The sequence below is a fragment of the Notolepis coatsorum genome (assembly GCF_963971535.1).
Source record: "Notolepis coatsorum genome assembly, chromosome: 3".
Lineage (NCBI taxonomy): Eukaryota > Metazoa > Chordata > Actinopteri > Aulopiformes > Paralepididae > Notolepis > Notolepis coatsorum.
The window spans coordinates 108,105,509-108,123,047 of record NC_140167.1 but is presented as its reverse complement, the minus strand read 5'-3'; the positions used below and the strand labels follow the sequence as shown (position 1 = coordinate 108,123,047).

The 17,539-nt window shown below is 45.8% G+C and overlaps 1 protein-coding gene across 1 annotated transcript in view; it reads right to left on the bottom strand.

Annotated features, from left to right (window-relative positions):
* slc15a2 (solute carrier family 15 member 2) overlaps positions 1–17,539 on the bottom strand; it is a gene marked incomplete at its 5' end in the record, with an annotated part of 130,554 nt that overhangs the window by 72,703 nt on the left and 40,312 nt on the right. The window contains 5 exons of the mRNA XM_084311335.1: positions 733–777; positions 3,134–3,223; positions 4,038–4,121; positions 11,901–11,983; positions 13,217–13,294. Coding sequence (XP_084167461.1) covers positions 733–777; positions 3,134–3,223; positions 4,038–4,121; positions 11,901–11,983; positions 13,217–13,294 — 380 coding nt within the window. The remainder of the gene's footprint in view (positions 1–732; positions 778–3,133; positions 3,224–4,037; positions 4,122–11,900; positions 11,984–13,216; positions 13,295–17,539) is intronic.

The window sequence follows — 17,539 nt, the reverse complement described above, 5'->3', positions numbered from 1 at the left end:
TAGGAGTGGGTCTGACACGGTCAGAAGATGCAGAGCGTAGGGACCATTGACCGGAGGTAGGCGGGAGCGGTTCCCTTTGCCGCACGGTATGCCAGGTCGAGGGCCTTGAAGCAGATTCGTGCAGCAATGGGGAGCCAGTGAAGGTCCCTAAGAAGTGGGGTGACATGGGCCGACTTCGGTAGGTTTGAGATCAGGCAGGCTGCTGCGTTCTGAATGAGTTGAAGAGGCTTGGTGGCAGTGGCCGGGAGGCCAGCAAGCAGTGCATTGCAGTAGTCGAGGCGGGAGATGACTGTTGATTGGACGAGGAGTTGGGTGGCTTCTTTTGTCAGGAAGAGGCGGATCCTTCTGACGTTGCTCAGGAGGAATCTGCAGGTTCTGGTTGTCGCTGCGATGTGACTGGAGAAGTTCAACTGGTCGTCGAGGACAACACCAAGGTTCTTGGCGGTTGGGGGGTGGGCGTGGCTAGGTGAATGATAGATGCATGAAAAGTTCTTTCAACGAGCACCCACAGGCACGAGCATAGTCCAATATGCGAAGCAAGACACTTTGCCAGTAATCATATAACTAGGGTTATAGGATAACCTTTGTTATCAGTTCAATGTCAGCATTATAATCCATTTGCTGATATGAAAGTACAATAAAACGTTTGTGATTTCTGGTGAAGTGTTAATGTTTTTTTTTTGTTTTTTTTTACTTTTAAGACAAGAAAATTAAAACAGAGCAACAACTTACTAGAGCCATGTTCATCCTGGTGGCTTGGAGTGTCCAGCGAGAACCCTGTGACAAAGAAGACGTGTTGTTAATGAATAATTTGCACTTTTACAGTATTATACAGTATTGAGTGATAGTATCCCATTAGTAATCAAACTTGTAGAATAATCAACCCCAACACAAACAGGTTTCTGATGGGGAGCATTGCCTAATATTCTAAATTCTGTGCGGTCATAATCCATTTGTAATCAATCTTGTAGAATAATCATTTCTTAAAACACAAGCAGAATGTATTTGGATTCTTAGCAGGTCTGATGGGGAGCCTGCTAATGACGGATGGCTTTTGTTACTTTCTGCTCATTATTTGTATCAGTATTTTTCTAAAAGGAATGTGGCCTGGAAGTCTGGGATTCAGGCATGCTGGATGTGGGTTTGTTACCCTAATCAGATGGTTCTGTCTGGGTGTTGCCCAGAGGAGAAGATAAGTTAGGAAGGACCATTCAGATTACCTTCTACCAGGGCCTTCTCCAGAAATAAACTGTAAGAATTTTGACAGGGCTAGGGATACGATATGAAAGGATGGAAAGCGCGGTAGAAATGAGACAGGTAGACAGGTGTTCATCTGAAATGCATGTATCTCTATTATTCATAAGCACATTCCATAACTGTTGTAACTGCAGCGGTGATGTCATAATAGAACCGGTTATAACAGGCTAGAATGCCCTGGTTCATTGTGATGTCATAATAGATCGCCCTGTGTGGGCGGTCCTGCTGCCTTGTGATGTCATAATAGATCGCCACTAGTGTATAAATATTGAGACCCTATAAGGTTCGTCCCTTCACTTCTTCACCATCTTCAGACAAGCCACATCGACACCAAGCTCCATAACAGTCCTCTCATATTGCATGCAGTCAATAAGGTACGTTTGGGGCCGTACTGCGCTTGTAGTTAAGTTCAGTGGGTTAACAACCACCCTTGTAACGACCGATAAATTGTATGTATGTTGTTATGGTTTGATCCGTGATTGATTGTATTTCATGTATGTTTTCACAGTTTTACGGTTCGGAATAAAGATGTTCTCTTCGAACGGAAATAAAGCCAATCAGTAAACATCAAAGACGAGTTGCTTCATCATTGCAAGAGGGACAGTTACAGTAAAACTTATATGCACCACGATGACAATTCTAGACCATCGAACATCCACAACCTTCCGGAACATTCTAGAACCTCGAACATCCACAACCTTCCGGAACCTTCTAGAACCTCGAACATCCACAACCTTCCGGAACCTTCTAGAACATCGAACATCCACAACCTTCCGGAACATTCTAGAACATCGAACATCCTGGCATTACATCAAGATGTCTGATAGTGGCAGCCAGTCCAAGACGGTGGTGGAGGAGGAGACAACATCCGTGGCAGAGGGCCGAGCATGGACCAGAGAACGCAGGCGGACGGCCGCGGCTCAAGAACTGCAGGATGAGCGAAGGACAAAGATTGAACGGAAGTTCGCTAAGTGCCATGAGGCATGGAAGGCGGCGACGCGGGAGGCTGAGGAAGAGCTGAGCGCCACGGGCGCATGTGCCCCAGCGGACCTACTCGACGCAGTGCAACATATCACTGCAATTGGCGGCGCCAACAAGAAGCTGGTGGCGGCCTTTGAGGAGTGGAAGGGCATGGAAGTGCCGGAAGGGTACGTACGGCAAACCATCGACCGCTGCAGACAGCAGACAGTGGACATCGCAAGGAAGCTGTTCGAGGCAACAGCGCCCATACAGGGCGGGCTGGAAGAAGCAGACGGTCTCGAGAGCGTGTCGGTAGCCTCAGGCAAGACAGGCATCAGCTCGCTCCACAGGAACGCCGCCGCAGCCGGCGCTAAATCATCCGTCAAGACAGGCATCATCAGCGCGCGCCACAGTAACTCCGCCGCCTACGGCGCTAAATCATCCGGCAAGACAGGCAGCAGCCCTTTCCACCACAGGTTTGATTTTCCACCACACTAGCTAGTTTCTACCCAGAGCTGACCACCAACTCCCATTCAAAGTGACGGGAACCTGAAGAAACAACCAGCTGAGGAATAAACCCCAGTCTTCTCCAGAACGTTTCGTCAATGTATTTTTTTACCAACTGGCCTATCTCGAGCTCCGCCCCCTCCTTTCCTTGATCCTGCGATCACAACTGTTGCTTCCGTCCAGTGTTGTGTTAATTACAGCTCAATTCAATTATAAGGGTACAGTAGCGGCTCCTATAAGACGCAATAATTCAGTGTCCCCCCAGTGACATCCCCGGTGGCCATATTCAAACTATTTTACTCTCAGATAACTGTCAAACTAAATTAATGTGTGCAATAACTCACAATCTCCCCCTCCAGCCTCCTCATCCCATGCCCCACATTTCCATGTGTTGCTACTACCGTCTTACCTGCTGATCAAACAGAGCCCAGAACATGGGCAGAGGGATGTAGAGCAACAGGACCCTCAGAACCATCTTGATCTCTTCAATCAGACGCCTCTGTTGAGACACACACGCCGGAATGGACTTCATGGGTTATTGATGTCCATTTCTTACTCAAAGTGTATTCTTATAAATATTATACTTAAGATACCATAAAACGACGAGAACACTTAAAGGGGAACTCCAACATTTTGGGAAATTAGCTTATTTAACATCTTCCCTGGAGTTAGACAAGAAGATACATACCTTTTTTGTCTCTGTGCGTGCATTTTAGCTTTGGGAATAGACGCTCCGTTAGCGTAGCTTAGCTTCATCACTGGAAGTGAGGCAGGACAGTAGCCTTACAGTGCCTTACAGTGTATTGCAAGGTCTGACATTGACCAAATTTGATATGCATGACCTTGGTGGGTTCTAGGTCAACTCCTGAAAAGGGGGTCAATGTCAGACCTTGCAATCAAAAGTTAGGGGGCGCACTGAAATTATGGCAAGGGTTATTAGCCCCCTAACTTTTGATTGCAAAGTCTGACATTGACCCCCTTTTCAGGAGTTGACCTAGAGCCCACCAAGGTCATGCATATCAAGTTTGGTCAATGTCAGACCTTGCAATACACTGTAAGGCACTGTAAGGCTACTGTCCTGCCTCACTTCCAGTGATGAAGCTAAGCTATGCTAACGGAGCGTCTATTCCCAAAGCTAAAATGCACGCACAGAGACAAAAAATGTATGTATCTTCTTGTCTAACTCCAGGGAAGATGTTAAATAAGCTAATTTCCCAAAATGTTGGAGTTCCCCTTTAAGATACCATAAAACGACGAGAACACTTAAGACAAAGGTTTTTTTGAGTGTGCTGCTGTATCTAGAAACACCATACCGAGTACTTGTCATCAGCCCAGTCCAGCCAATGTTTCCTTTTTGGGCCATCCCTGGATCTCCCCCAGCTGTTCTTGATAGCAAACTAAAAGCAAAGTTAACATTGTATCAAAGAACCATACATGGTCTCTGTCTGATGTTAGCCAACAGGATGACATTGAGTATAACGTTGTTTAAAGGAACACATCGACATTATGGGAAATGCGCTTGGCATCTTGTCCAGAGTCAGTCATAGTTTTCTACTGAATGCACAGAGAGGAAATTGGTGATCTATCTTCTTGTCTGACTCTGGAGAAAACGGTAACCGCATTTCCCATAATGTTGGCAACAGATATGAGACTATTCTGACCTAATATAGGAGACATACAATACAAATGTACTGCCATCAAACGTCAACACTAACATTAACTTAGAATGGCCCTTCTAAGGTTTCTCTCCTCCACACTGCCTGTGGTGCATTTTTCCCTATTGTTAGGTTTTAGTGAGTTTTTCCTTACCTTCGCGTGGGGAGTGTTTGCATTCATTCATTTATTTGCACTTATTTTAAATTTGTTGGACCTTATGGTGTTCTTGTTTTGTTCTTGACTTATTGTTATGTTTCTTCTTGACTTGTTTAAAGAAGACCTGTCCGGCCCATGGGGACATTAACGTGTGTTGTCGGGCCTTACAAATACATTTTATTTTATTTTATTTTATTTGAATTATATCTCCAGGCTGGCATACTGTATACTATGGATCCATGCAAAGATATGGATTTTCACAATACCATTGTCCACAACATATACATACACCTACTGTATCAATGCATACTGTATATTTGTAGTTCATCAAAAAGATATTCCTTGCATTAAAAGAAATAGACCATTCTGAATGAAATAGCACCCTAATAATTTAACCCTTGCACTGAAAAAACATATCAGCCCATGTATTTGCAGTTGTTAAATGTATCTGAATCACTAGGGAGTGTGAATGTGATATATCCCAAGAAACTTCTCAACCTCTACTGTCTTTAACTATGAGTGAACACAACACTCTAACTTATCATCTTAAGATAATAAACTACTCAACCTCTACTGCAGTGGTTTCTAAACCTTTTTCGCAAAAGGCCCCCTTGGGTAATTGGAAACATTTAAATCTGAACACATTTGATTCCACTCTGATATTTTGTTCCATTAGGTAGCCTTACATAGCCAGACCTCTCTTCACTCTGCGTTAGCACTGTGCCAGCATTCCACTTGACTAGTGGAACAACCATATAACTATATGAGGGAACAACCATAGAACTATATGAGGGAACAACGTCTATTTTCTCCCTCCATCTCATCTACCTGCGCCCCCCCCCCCCCCCCCCTGTATTTCACCCGGGCCCCCCAAGTAATATAAAAGAGATGTTATATCACATTGTGATTTGCACTGGAAAACTAAATACTGTCATCAAATACAGTTTACCGTTAAAATTAAGCAAACCCTATCGCTATATCAACTCCATTGTATTTTGAGTGACTGATGTCACTGTTCTGTATCGTATCGCTCTCGCTCGGCATCGCTCTCTGCACTATCTCGCATACGTGCACGCGCACTGAATAAAGACCACAATGTACCTTTAATCCCAATATTCGTCTGACCACACCCCTATCAGCTTACCCATATAAGCAGGGGTGGGGCCACCCACTCTCCTCCTTCTCGCTTTCACCACAAGGAAGAAGTGCCTCGGTAGATCCCCACACTTGACACCATGATGGAAGAAAGGTTTAGGAGCAGCTTTGGGAAACAAGGATACGTTGACATCATATCTTTATTTTCTCTCTCACTATTTTCGAGAAAATACGGCGATATTGTCTTCGTACTGGAGTGTCTGGAAGATGATGATCATTCTAAAAACCCTCCACCGGTTTTCGTATTGGGAGCACGCCGCTGCATGCTTCTCAACTGCAGTTCCTTGCTGTGTTTGTTGGGGTGAAACCTGTCAGGCCACAGCTGAACTGTCGGACATGCCGCTGTTGTGAGAAGCGGTGCGTTCCAGGTTGGGTGAGTAATGTTTGCTGGCGGGCTCCACTTGTCTGTTAGTGCTATGGGGGCTACTTGACAAAGTTTATGGAAACCGGCCCCAGGCTAGGGTCCTTTGTTCAGCCACCTAGGCGACAGAAGGCCTTGGTCTGAAGACCATTATAGTTTTAACTAGTGGGCCGCGACCATTGACACTGGTGATCCCTGTGTGTTCTGGACGAGTGGATTCTCTCTGTCACCGTGTTAAGGCCCCATCTTTCATATCCAAATGAGAGTATTCCTTCACGAGGGGATATGTGCATGTAATGTGCGATAGCGGCAGATTCATGTTCAAAGTCAGCTACACAGGCCAGTTGGTACTGTGCTGATTCCGTCGGATGTGGTAAAGTCACCGTTGTGAAGCGGTGTTGACATCTTGTTTTCTCTTTTCTCTTAAAAAGTGAGGAGAGGTTCAGAACGGCGGCCTGTCTGGGTGAGTGTTATGTCATTGTTTACATGTTCATAGCTTACGGTTAGCCAGTCAGCTGTTAACTGCTGCGTTAGCCTGCTGGATCGCTGCATGGCCTGCTTAGGGCCTACTATTAGCCAGTCAGCTGTTAGCTGCGGGGCTAGCATGTCGTGGTCGCTAGGTAACGTTAGCTTGCTGCTATGGCCATGGCCTGGCGCGGGGTAACTTAGCTTCTCGCGCGCCGCCGTGAGCTCGCTTCTGATCGCGTGCGTCGTTAGATCGGCGTCTCGCGAGCAGAAGCAGTAGCACCCGAACGGTTGGAGCGGCCGTTAGCTTGATGCTAGTCTGTTGAACGTGCTTTGATTTTAACATGTTTTACACTCTTGACCACGACGTCATCCTTGACAGGGGATGTTTTCGTCGACCCTGCCCTGAGCCAGGACGGCAAGGTTGCATCAACAGGGGACTGTAGTGCGGGTTGGGGCGGTGACGCTGCCCAGTTCGGACAACACAGGAGCGGCTGGGGGCTACTTGACAAAGTTTATGGAAACCGGCCCCAGGCTAGGGTCCTTTGTTCAGCCACCTAGGCGACAGAAGGCCTTGGTCTGAAGACCATTATAGTTTTAACTAGTGGGCCGCGACCATTGACACTGGTGATCCCTGTGTGTTCTGGACGAGTGGATTCTCTCTGTCACCGTGTTAAGGCCCCATCTTTCATATCCAAATGAGAGTATTCCTTCACGAGGGGATATGTGCATGTAATGTGCGATAGCGGCAGATTCATGTTCAAAGTCAGCTACACAGGCCAGTTGGTACTGTGCTGATTCCGTCGGATGTGGTAAAGTCACCGTTGTGAAGCGGTGTTGACATCTTGTTTTCTCTTTTCTCTTAAAAAGTGAGGAGAGGTTCAGAACGGCGGCCTGTCTGGGTGAGTGTTATGTCATTGTTTACATGTTCATAGCTTACGGTTAGCCAGTCAGCTGTTAACTGCTGCGTTAGCCTGCTGGATCGCTGCATGGCCTGCTTAGGGCCTACTATTAGCCAGTCAGCTGTTAGCTGCGGGGCTAGCATGTCGTGGTCGCTAGGTAACGTTAGCTTGCTGCTATGGCCATGGCCTGGCGCGGGGTAACTTAGCTTCTCGCGCGCCGCCGTGAGCTCGCTTCTGATCGCGTGCGTCGTTAGATCGGCGTCTCGCGAGCAGAAGCAGTAGCACCCGAACGGTTGGAGCGGCCGTTAGCTTGATGCTAGTCTGTTGAACGTGCTTTGATTTTAACATGTTTTACACTCTTGACCACGACGTCATCCTTGACAGGGGATGTTTTCGTCGACCCTGCCCTGAGCCAGGACGGCAAGGTTGCATCAACAGGGGACTGTAGTGCGGGTTGGGGCGGTGACGCTGCCCAGTTCGGACAACACAGGAGCGGCTGTGTTTCCTACGGTGTCTGTGACTGCACTTCGCTGATCTGCGTTCCGGGTAGGAACGGGGTTGACCAGACCTCATAACACGTCTTCTGGTTTTACTTTGCTAAATGTATTGTGAATAACGGTGTTTTTCCCAAAACGTGTGTTGCTACAATGCATTTAGGATACGTTGCGGGTTATGTGTGAGCTGTTTTTGTCACTGGCAGTTAGCTTCTCCGTGCAAACGGGATGTAATGATCTGGTTGTTGTGTGAGAAACACGGCCGTGTACTCACAACTAAGGTAACTAACCTATGAAGCTATGCTTGGTGACAAGTGAGTAAAAGAATGTTCTTTCTCAGACTGTAATGACAATGAACAGTGTGTTCACACATTAACAGGTTTTCCTGTTTTAACTGGCCGTATTGAGGGTAAAATAGGAGGATTGTGTTTCCCCCCCGGTTCCCTGGGGACTTTTTCATCCTCCTATCAGACATGTTGTGCATTAATTGTGTCTTTTGTGTGGTAGGGATACGATGTAACTCTTAGCTTGATTGCTGAGGTTGTGCTAAATCTGCTGGAGAAACTTATTTCCTAAAGGGAAATTGGTTTGGTTGCTGTCATGTGTGCTTAGCAAGGCCTGTGGTCGATACTAATCAAGAATGATGTATTCTCTCATTGTGAAAAAAACAGCGTTCCTCTGTTGAGTGTTTTTGCCATTTTTTGTAGGTGATGATGGGTTGTGTGTGTCATGTGACCTACAACTGGGTTGTACTGGCCACAGAAGCACATGTGTATGTTGGACCGGGGTTCTTAGAGCCCTCTCTATTCTGTGTTTTTCCTTAGTAAAAATCAGATAGCAGGTTAGCTCATGCGCTGTGTGGAGCTGTGAAACGCTTCATAGAGCTACTATGACTCTTTTTGTCGTTACATCGTATCATGGGTGTGGGGTCGTAAAGGGGTGAACTGGTAACCTTTCCTCTCCCCATTGTTCTGTCGGTCAGGGGTACACCCCCTGTCCTTCAAGGTTCCCGTCACGTGGCGGTTCGGCACGTTACGGGGGGGGGGGGGGGGGGGGGGGGAGGAGGGAGTTCCTGGTCCCACGGCCTGGTATATTGGGCGTGTGCACCGCAGGAATTCCCCCGCCATAGAGTACGTCACCGTGCGCGTCTCTGTTGGTAGGACTTCCGTGTGCTGTTCAGGTCCATGTGATGGATCTGTTTTCAGGGGGGGTGGTCAGGGCTCCTCCTCACCAAGCGCCTATTCAGGCCTTCTGTGAGTTCGGACTCCTTCTTCCATGTGAGGAAGCCTCCATCAGAGTACAGAGCCTTCCTCCTCAGATTGTCAAAGTGAGTGGACCCTCTAGAAGGGTCCTTTTCTATTGTATGTATATTCGATTAAATTCGTTTATTGAGTGTGTATGGGTTCAGTGCCTCTTCCCCGGAGGCCCTAAAACCAGTTTTTTACATGGCTCAAGGTGCAATATATTCTTTTCAATCTGTACAGCTCGCGTGGGAAGTCTCTCTGGGGATCCCCGTCTCTTTCCTATGGGAGGGTGGTGGGATGTAAAAATGTGAACATTTTTTACCCCGGCTGTGTAGACTGGGATACATACTGTTGATGCTTCCTTCTTTCTATTCCAGAAGTGTTGGAGTTAGGGAGTGTCACACCCCTCTTGTCGTTCCCCTGGGCGCCTTGGGGATTCAATGACAGGTCTAAATAGCCTGTTCATTGATGGGGGTGTGTCCCGACGCACGTATAGTGCTAGCTCGCTGTAAACAGGCGATTGACTGGCACGCCTTGGTTGCTTGTGGTTGAAACAGCGTTTTTATAAAGCAACTGAGATGGGGGTTTTTCCTCTTCCGACGACCACATCCCATGACCTGGGTGGGTTGTCGACGGATTCTCGTTCATGTCTGGGGGATGATGACGGGATGGATCTGAACATATGTGGTGGGGTCTCACGCCCTTGGGGTGGGCCACCAGGCGCGGTTCGTCCGAACGTCTGGGTGGCGCCTTCTTTTCATGTTAAGATCAACACGCATATCTGCCCTTCTCCTGGAGTAGGCATGTCGGCGTGGTTAGGGCACGGGACTGGTTCTGGTCACGCTGGTCCAGATCAGTTGAACCCGTTGTCCGCCGGGGATGCAGATCTGCTGTTCTGGTACCCTGAGGGACTTGGGCTTTTTTCAGGGGGAAAAATGCCAGGTCGGTCTGGGTGTCACAGGGTTAAGCGCTATGGAGACCCTGGTTGGGTATGTTTTTACTCAGCACTGTCGTCATGGCTTACAGCCATGCCATTCTGTACGCGCTCGATCTCGTCGGATCTCGGCCGCTACACAGGTTGGTCCTGGTTAGTACTTGGTTGGGAGACCGCCGGGGAATACCAGGTACGGTGTGCTTAGGGGCTGGTTCTCCATTATTTTTCGCTCCTCTCTCACGCATGGCGAAGAGGGGCCTGTGGGGGTGGTTTTTTGACCTCCTCTGGTGACCCTGTGCTTCCCGTACCGCCAGGCCCGGTCCGAAGTGATGTTTGCGACCCGTAGGCCTGGGTTAACCCTTTTTGGAAACTGAAACACTTGTACTGCGGTATAGCCGGTGTATACCCGCAGGTGTGTTTTGGAGTTTTTTCTTGAGGGGTTATAGGAACAACCACCACATTGGGTAACACCGAGGTGGTTGATTCCCTGGTGTGTTGGAGCAGTGTCAACTCCCGGGTTCACCGTTTGAGGGTGCCCCTGCACGTTCATGACGTCTGCCAATCGTGTCAGCCTTCTCTGCCTCGACCCCTCTGGGTGGGGGTTTTTAAATGGAGGCTTGGTCATGCAACACCGCCAGCTTACGCTCCTTCCGCCGGTGCGGCTGTGTTCAGCTGTCCCCTCTGGCGCCTGTCTCGTCCGCAGTCTCCAGGCTAGGGTTAACAGCCTGTTGCCTGGTTTTTCCCCTGTGCGCTGCCTGCTTCCGTTGGTTAACCTTTTTTGTGTGCTTACGGCCATGCTGACTGCCTGTTCTGCAGGGTCAGTGTGCCAGGCGGTGTACTATTGGGGGGACAGGGCCCGCTCGGCTTACGGCCATACCAACCTGAACACGAGATCTCGTCCGATCTCGGAAGCTAAGCAGGTTCTGGCCTGGTTAGTACTTGGATGGGATTCCGCCTGGGAATACCAGGTGCAGTAACTGAGGGGCCTTTGTCCGAATACGCTGGCGATGTGGGGGGCGGGGCACTACGTGCCCACCTGGTGGGGTCTTGATGCTGGCATCATGGACTTCTCCGGGCCCCCATTCTAGGGAGTCCAGTCCTTTTGGTGGGTCTGGGTCTTCCTTCGTGCTCCGCTGCTACGGCCTTGCCACGGGGTTGGGTTTGCCCTTGACCCCGTGATTCTGGGGGCAGTAACAAGGTTGTTCCTCCGTTCGTTCCCGGGTGGCATGCGGGTTGTGCGTGTGTGTAGTCGTGGGGTCAAGCCACGGTCTGCTCACCCTGTGCGTTGAGTTGCTTGAGTGCCTCGTCGGGTCCGTCGCCCTCCCGTGAAGCCCCTAATAGGGGGGGTGCCCGCCATTAGGGTGGGTCGGGGGGGCTCGGCCCTCCCTGTTCTGATGGTTTGTGGGGGGCTGTCAGCGGGGTGTATTTGTCGGCCGTTGGCTCTCGCTCGGCCTCCCTTGTGCAGAGAGCGATGCCGAGCGAGAGCGATACGATACAGAACGTTAGGTTATGACTATAACCAAGTTCTGTTAGTATAGCGACGCTCGGCATCCGACGCCGCTGCAGCCTTTGACCTCGCCTTGTGGCGAAAGCTTGGGAAGGAGGAGAGTGGGTGGCCCCACCCCTGCTTATATGGGTAAGCTGATAGGGGTGTGGTCAGACGAATATTGGGATTAAAGGTACATTGTGGTCTTTATTCAGTGCGCGTGCACGTATGCGAGATAGTGCAGAGAGCGATGCCGAGCGTCGCTATACTAACAGAACTTGGTTATAGTCATAACCTAACGTTATGTCATTGTGATTACTCACCCCGATGCACTTGCAGACATCCAACAAGACATTTCCCTCAGGAGGGCTCTTCTTATAAAGACCACTGCCAGAAATGAAGACGACTACACAAGACAGATAGGGAGTTAGTGGGATCAGAGGACTAACGATAACAATTTACGTTGGAGATGTTTTCTGTTCCTCAAACAGTTGCCAATATTTACAATGGTGCTATTGTTTTGGCTCAATATCCGCCATGGCGTTAGTTGATTGGTTGTTCTGTATGTTTTTCCTGTGCTGAATGAGCAATAGCTGAATAATCTATTAGTTGACTAAGTTAATTATGAATGTGTTCTTGTATTGGTTTAGGATATCTGTTTGTGGTGGGCCACTAAAGTAGCAACCGATGAGATTCCCATTTAAGGCTATGTATTTTGCTCTCACATCCTTTGCCATTGTGGATTAAAGATGTTTATTAGTAACAAGCTATGACATACTGTATAGTAAATATACTCAGTCTACAAGTAGTTATTCTGGAGTCTATCCATGTGGACCTTTAGCCCAGCCTCCAGTGTGGGTCACTGTCATAGGGGACTGCCTGTGGCCCCTCCAGTTTAAAAACAAGGTTTGTTTTGATAGTGTGTGGTTTAGCTCTGTTGGAGTCACCCAGCCGTGAGTCCCGCAAGGATCAAGGGGACTGGGATTCAGAGGCAGTCAGCAGAAAGGAGCCACTGACTGCCATGACAGACGTGGACAGGCCTTGATCAACATGGCTGCAAAGCCAGTCAAAACAGCCACTCAACTGGGCTCGACACACAAATATTTACACACTGCAGACACAAATGAAACTAAAACAAGCCGTGAATGTTCATATACATAGTTACTGAAACTGTGTGATTTGATTTATTTGTTTTTTTTGCCAATGGCTTTGCCGATAGTATTGAAGTGGGCTGTTGCCTTACACCCCACATTAAAGTGTACTGAAGACATAGGCTTTCATTCTACAAACTGAATGCTACTACTGTATGTAGTTTAGGTAGTTTAGTCAGTCAAGTCGCTGTACCTGTAGTCTAGACAAATGTCACATCATTAAGAGAGCACACTCCCAACATATGTCATTGTGTCTACTAACAAAGGTCTTGTACACACAGATTTGTAAGGGTTTCATTTAAAAAATGGTTTAGTAAGCTGCAGCTAGAACCCTTCGATGGTTTGTAAAACATTTCCAAAAACTGTCCACATGAAGTGTGGATTTGACAGGTTTTATAATAAATCAAAGTGGACCTCAAAATCCTTTCAAAGCACAAGCGTTTACATGGCGAATATTTCTCCAGTCCAGGGAAGGAAAACAAACTCACCCAAAGCTACAACCATCAGAGCTGCAGGCACGCCAAAGGCCAGAGCATAGCAGTCCTGACCAAAACACTTCACATCACCTAGAGGAGCCCACAGATGGACACAGAATTAACAACAATTATACAATGGCATGCACATTTCTTGATTCTGATTGGCTGAAACAGTCAAGTTAGACGTTGTTATTTCTCATAACACACTCCACGTGATCCGGGCGGCTACGTGGCGTAGTGGGCAAGGCGCTCGCCACGAATGCGGAGACGCTGGGCTCGCCTGTTCGAGCCCAGCGCTCCACATTGCTTTCAGTTTAGCTGGTCGTTCATACTAATACACATTGGCCGTATTAGTGGGTGGGAAACTGATGGGTGGGGATTGGGCGTTGTGGACAGCGACTCCTACAGGTCGGTTGGTGCGCCTGCGCAGTAGAATCAGGAAGTGTCGGGGGCAGCGTGAGCCTCCCACGCGTTACTCCTCGCCACTGAGAGATCGAGCTGCGCAGGTGAAAAGATGCGACTGCTGTTACCTCAAGTACCGGAGGGGACTTGTGCTATGTATGACTTAGTCCACATTGCAGCCGGCTTGTGGGAGGCAAGAAACAGCGTTCGTGACAGGGGAGGGTTGAATTGGATGATACGAAATTGGGATGGGAGAAAATATAGAAAATGTGAGAAAAAGTGGATCAAAAAAACAAAAACAAAAACACACTCCACGTGATCCCAGAACATGCCCACAACCGAATTACAATCACTCCGCCGTTCGTGGTTTTAGGAATGAAACCAAGATGGCGGACAATAATCTTTATGAATGAATATATTGATAGCGTCATAACGACTCATTCAAAAACGATTCTGTCACGTGGAATGTGTTAGTTGCTTACACAATGTTGGATTATGTAATTGGTTGGTCATGACTAGGGATGGGTACCGTTCACATTTGAACCGATACCGGTACCTGTGAATCGATACCGGTACCCAATGGTACCTTTTTTCGGTACTTTAGTCTCTAAAAATTTAATCTACCTACCTCAGTTGTAAACTTAATATTTTATAAATAAATAATGTATTATTATTACTTTATTATTATTTACATCTTACTGATGTAAAGTATTTTACAACTGATTAAACAAACAAATTGATATTCTCATTTGGTTCATTACAATTTACTCAAGCCTAGTAACAGACACAGTATTTCTGACACTGGGAATACATTCCCTGAGATCCATAGATGTCCCTAGAATCAGATGCCAAGAACATGCAAATGGACCATATTAAAAAGAAGTCTGTAAATGTGTATTCTACGTTCTTATGGAATTAATGAGATTTAAAAAAAAATTAAATACATTTAATTTTTTGTATTATACATTTTGAGTTAATTTCCATAACGCGATAATTTGCTGTGTAATTAATTAATCTAATTAACGCGATAAACTGACAGCCCTAATTGTAAGTATAGTGTATTTTGTTTTATGTTATTTTCGCTTGTGTTTTTAAATATCACCTCTGCACCTTGGGAGGCTGGCGAATAAAACAACACCAACGATACTTTTTCCGACTACGCCTACAGTTTGTGGGAGTTTTTGAGGAGTTTAAAGAGAACCCCACAGCTAGACACAATGGTCCTCATTCTCGAATGGACATAATGTAATGTTTACCAAGGAATTCCTTCGTAACTCGATTTACGTACTTATTCGGCATTCTCGAACGGCTTCCTATTGTAAATTCTTTGTAGGATTTACGTACTCGAAAAGGCAGGCGTAAATCGGACAGACCGGTGTGCGCCCCGTGGTTTCAACAGCTTTCGCTGGGACAAGTCATTGGGGATTGCCGATACTACAGACATCCATGGAATTAAATAATTATAATGATAATTAATACGACTGTCTCGATGTATTGGCGTGCACCCGAGTTTGGAAGAGTCTTCTTTGGGACAAGTCATTGGGGATTGCCGATACTACAGACATCCGTGGAAGTAAATAATTATAATGATAATTAATATGACAATATTTGTATAATTAATAATTACGTTTTGCATTTATAGTCCTGACTCAATGAGGCATTGTGAGCATTACACATACACACTGCAAACTAAATAAATAAGAACTAAACCGATTGCCGCGGATATAGCTGTATAGTGGAATATACTGTATTAATATTCCATATACCGTCTTGTTATTATTATATTATTTATTGTTGGTTTTATTTATTTATTACATTGCTTGTGCACATCTAAGAGCCAGTGTAGAAACGGCTTGATATATGTTACTATTGTATTTACATTTGCACTCTGGTTGGATGCCAAATTTATTTTCATTGTATTGTGTTGTGCTGTATGATGACAATAGATTTTTATCTAATCTAATCTAATTTTGGGAGATTATATAAAAGATTATTATTATCATTTCGAGTCACAAATCGCTGTTGTGCTATGGAGCGTGTGTGTGTGTATGTGTATGTGTGTATGTGTGCAGGATACAGTATCAACTGCTGCATCGTTAATACACTATAGATTTATATGGAATTTGTTAATCTATTCTTAATCTATTTCACTATATCGTGCGATTGGGTTATGTGGCAGGTGAGCCAGGCAGCTTAGTGAAGTATACTGTACATACGAGCGCGTGCGCGCGCGCGTGTGTGTAATGCACAGATTCCTCATTGAGTCATGACTATAAATGCTAAACGTAATTGTCGTATTTATTATCATTATAATTATTTAATTCCGATGATGTCTGTAAAAATCGACTTGAAGAAATCACCAACTATTTATCCATAATGAAGCCTTTTATCACCTGTACATTGTATGTTACTATTGATTCAAGATTAAAGATTGTTTATTGTCATGTGCACAGTTAAACAGACAGTTTGCCGTACAATGAAAATCCTACTTTGTTAGTCCGCCCTTCACACAAAATCACAATACTTTTTAACAGTTTAAGTGCAATTTAATTGCACTTTACTATTAAGTATTGTACTTGTGCTGTATGATGACACTACATTTACCATAATTCCTCTAATAGTAACCGGTATTCAATTAAAAACCGGGTCTCTATTAATGACCGGGTGCGCTGTTGAGCTAAGCAATTATAAGCCGGCCTCCTAATACAAGCCGGGTTTCATGTATATTAGAGGAATTACGGTATTTCCCTCAACGGATTTACCATAGGCAATATATTTTTGTTATTGTTGTTATATGCTGGCCTGGCTGTGCAGTAAATACCATATAATGTTGGTTAATGTTTACCAAGAGAGTAAGCCTACCTCAGAATTGTATAAAACAAAGTTATTATTATTATACCAGTATTGTGATTGCACTATTTTACTTTATTTTACTTTTTTTTACCACCTGTAATTGCACTGTTTACTACCGTATTTCATACAGTACTTGGTTTCAATAAATGAACCCAGTACATTTTACTGGGTTCAAACTGACACAAAATGTTGATTTATTCATTATGATCTGTTTGAAAATTTGAAATATAGGCCTCTCTCTTATACATGCCTCCTCCTAATACAAGCCTGGTATCCGCTACAGTTGAAACAAATACAAGCCGGGGTTACTATTAGAGGAATTACGGTATAGTAGTTCTGATTTTGGGTGATTTTGGGTGATTTTTCCCAATGATGATTTTGATTGATAGAGTCCTTCCTCAGCACAAGCCATGCTGTTTCTCATAATAGCTCCAGCTAGTTAGCCACAAACCAATGCATAGTCAATGAGGTCAAGCTCCTGTCTGTACAAGCTGACTGAAGACAACTGAAATGTACTTTGTGCGAGCACTACATATGTGGTACTCTCAAGAATATGTGCATAATCTTGTGTAATTTTTTATGTCTAATTATTATTATTAGAAGAATTGTGGTAAACTTCATGTTGCCAGCTACACGCTAATATAATTAACTCAGTTCACATTTACTGTGAGGAGGAGAATAGGTTATACAGGAAGTGAAGGGCGGGACCTATTAGTTCAGGTGATGCGCCAGGTCCCCCCCTAAGGGCGCGTTCACACCTACCCTGTTTGGTCCACTTTAAGTGGACCATGGTCCCTTTAGATCGATAGTCCGTTTGGTTTGTACAGGTATGAACGCAAACCGAACTATAATGAGGACCAAACAACCGAACCATGGTCCTCTTGAAAAGTTGGGACTCGGTTCGTTTCAAAGTGGACCATGGTTCGTTTGCTGTTGGTGTGAACGCAAAACGAACTTTATATAGTATCTAATCTAGAGCAAATGAGTGACAGGTGCCAAGTGACAGCTTGCGCGCGACCCAACTCAAATTAATGACAGGCGCGCGGACAGTCTCTCTCATCCTCTCTCTCTCTCTCTCTC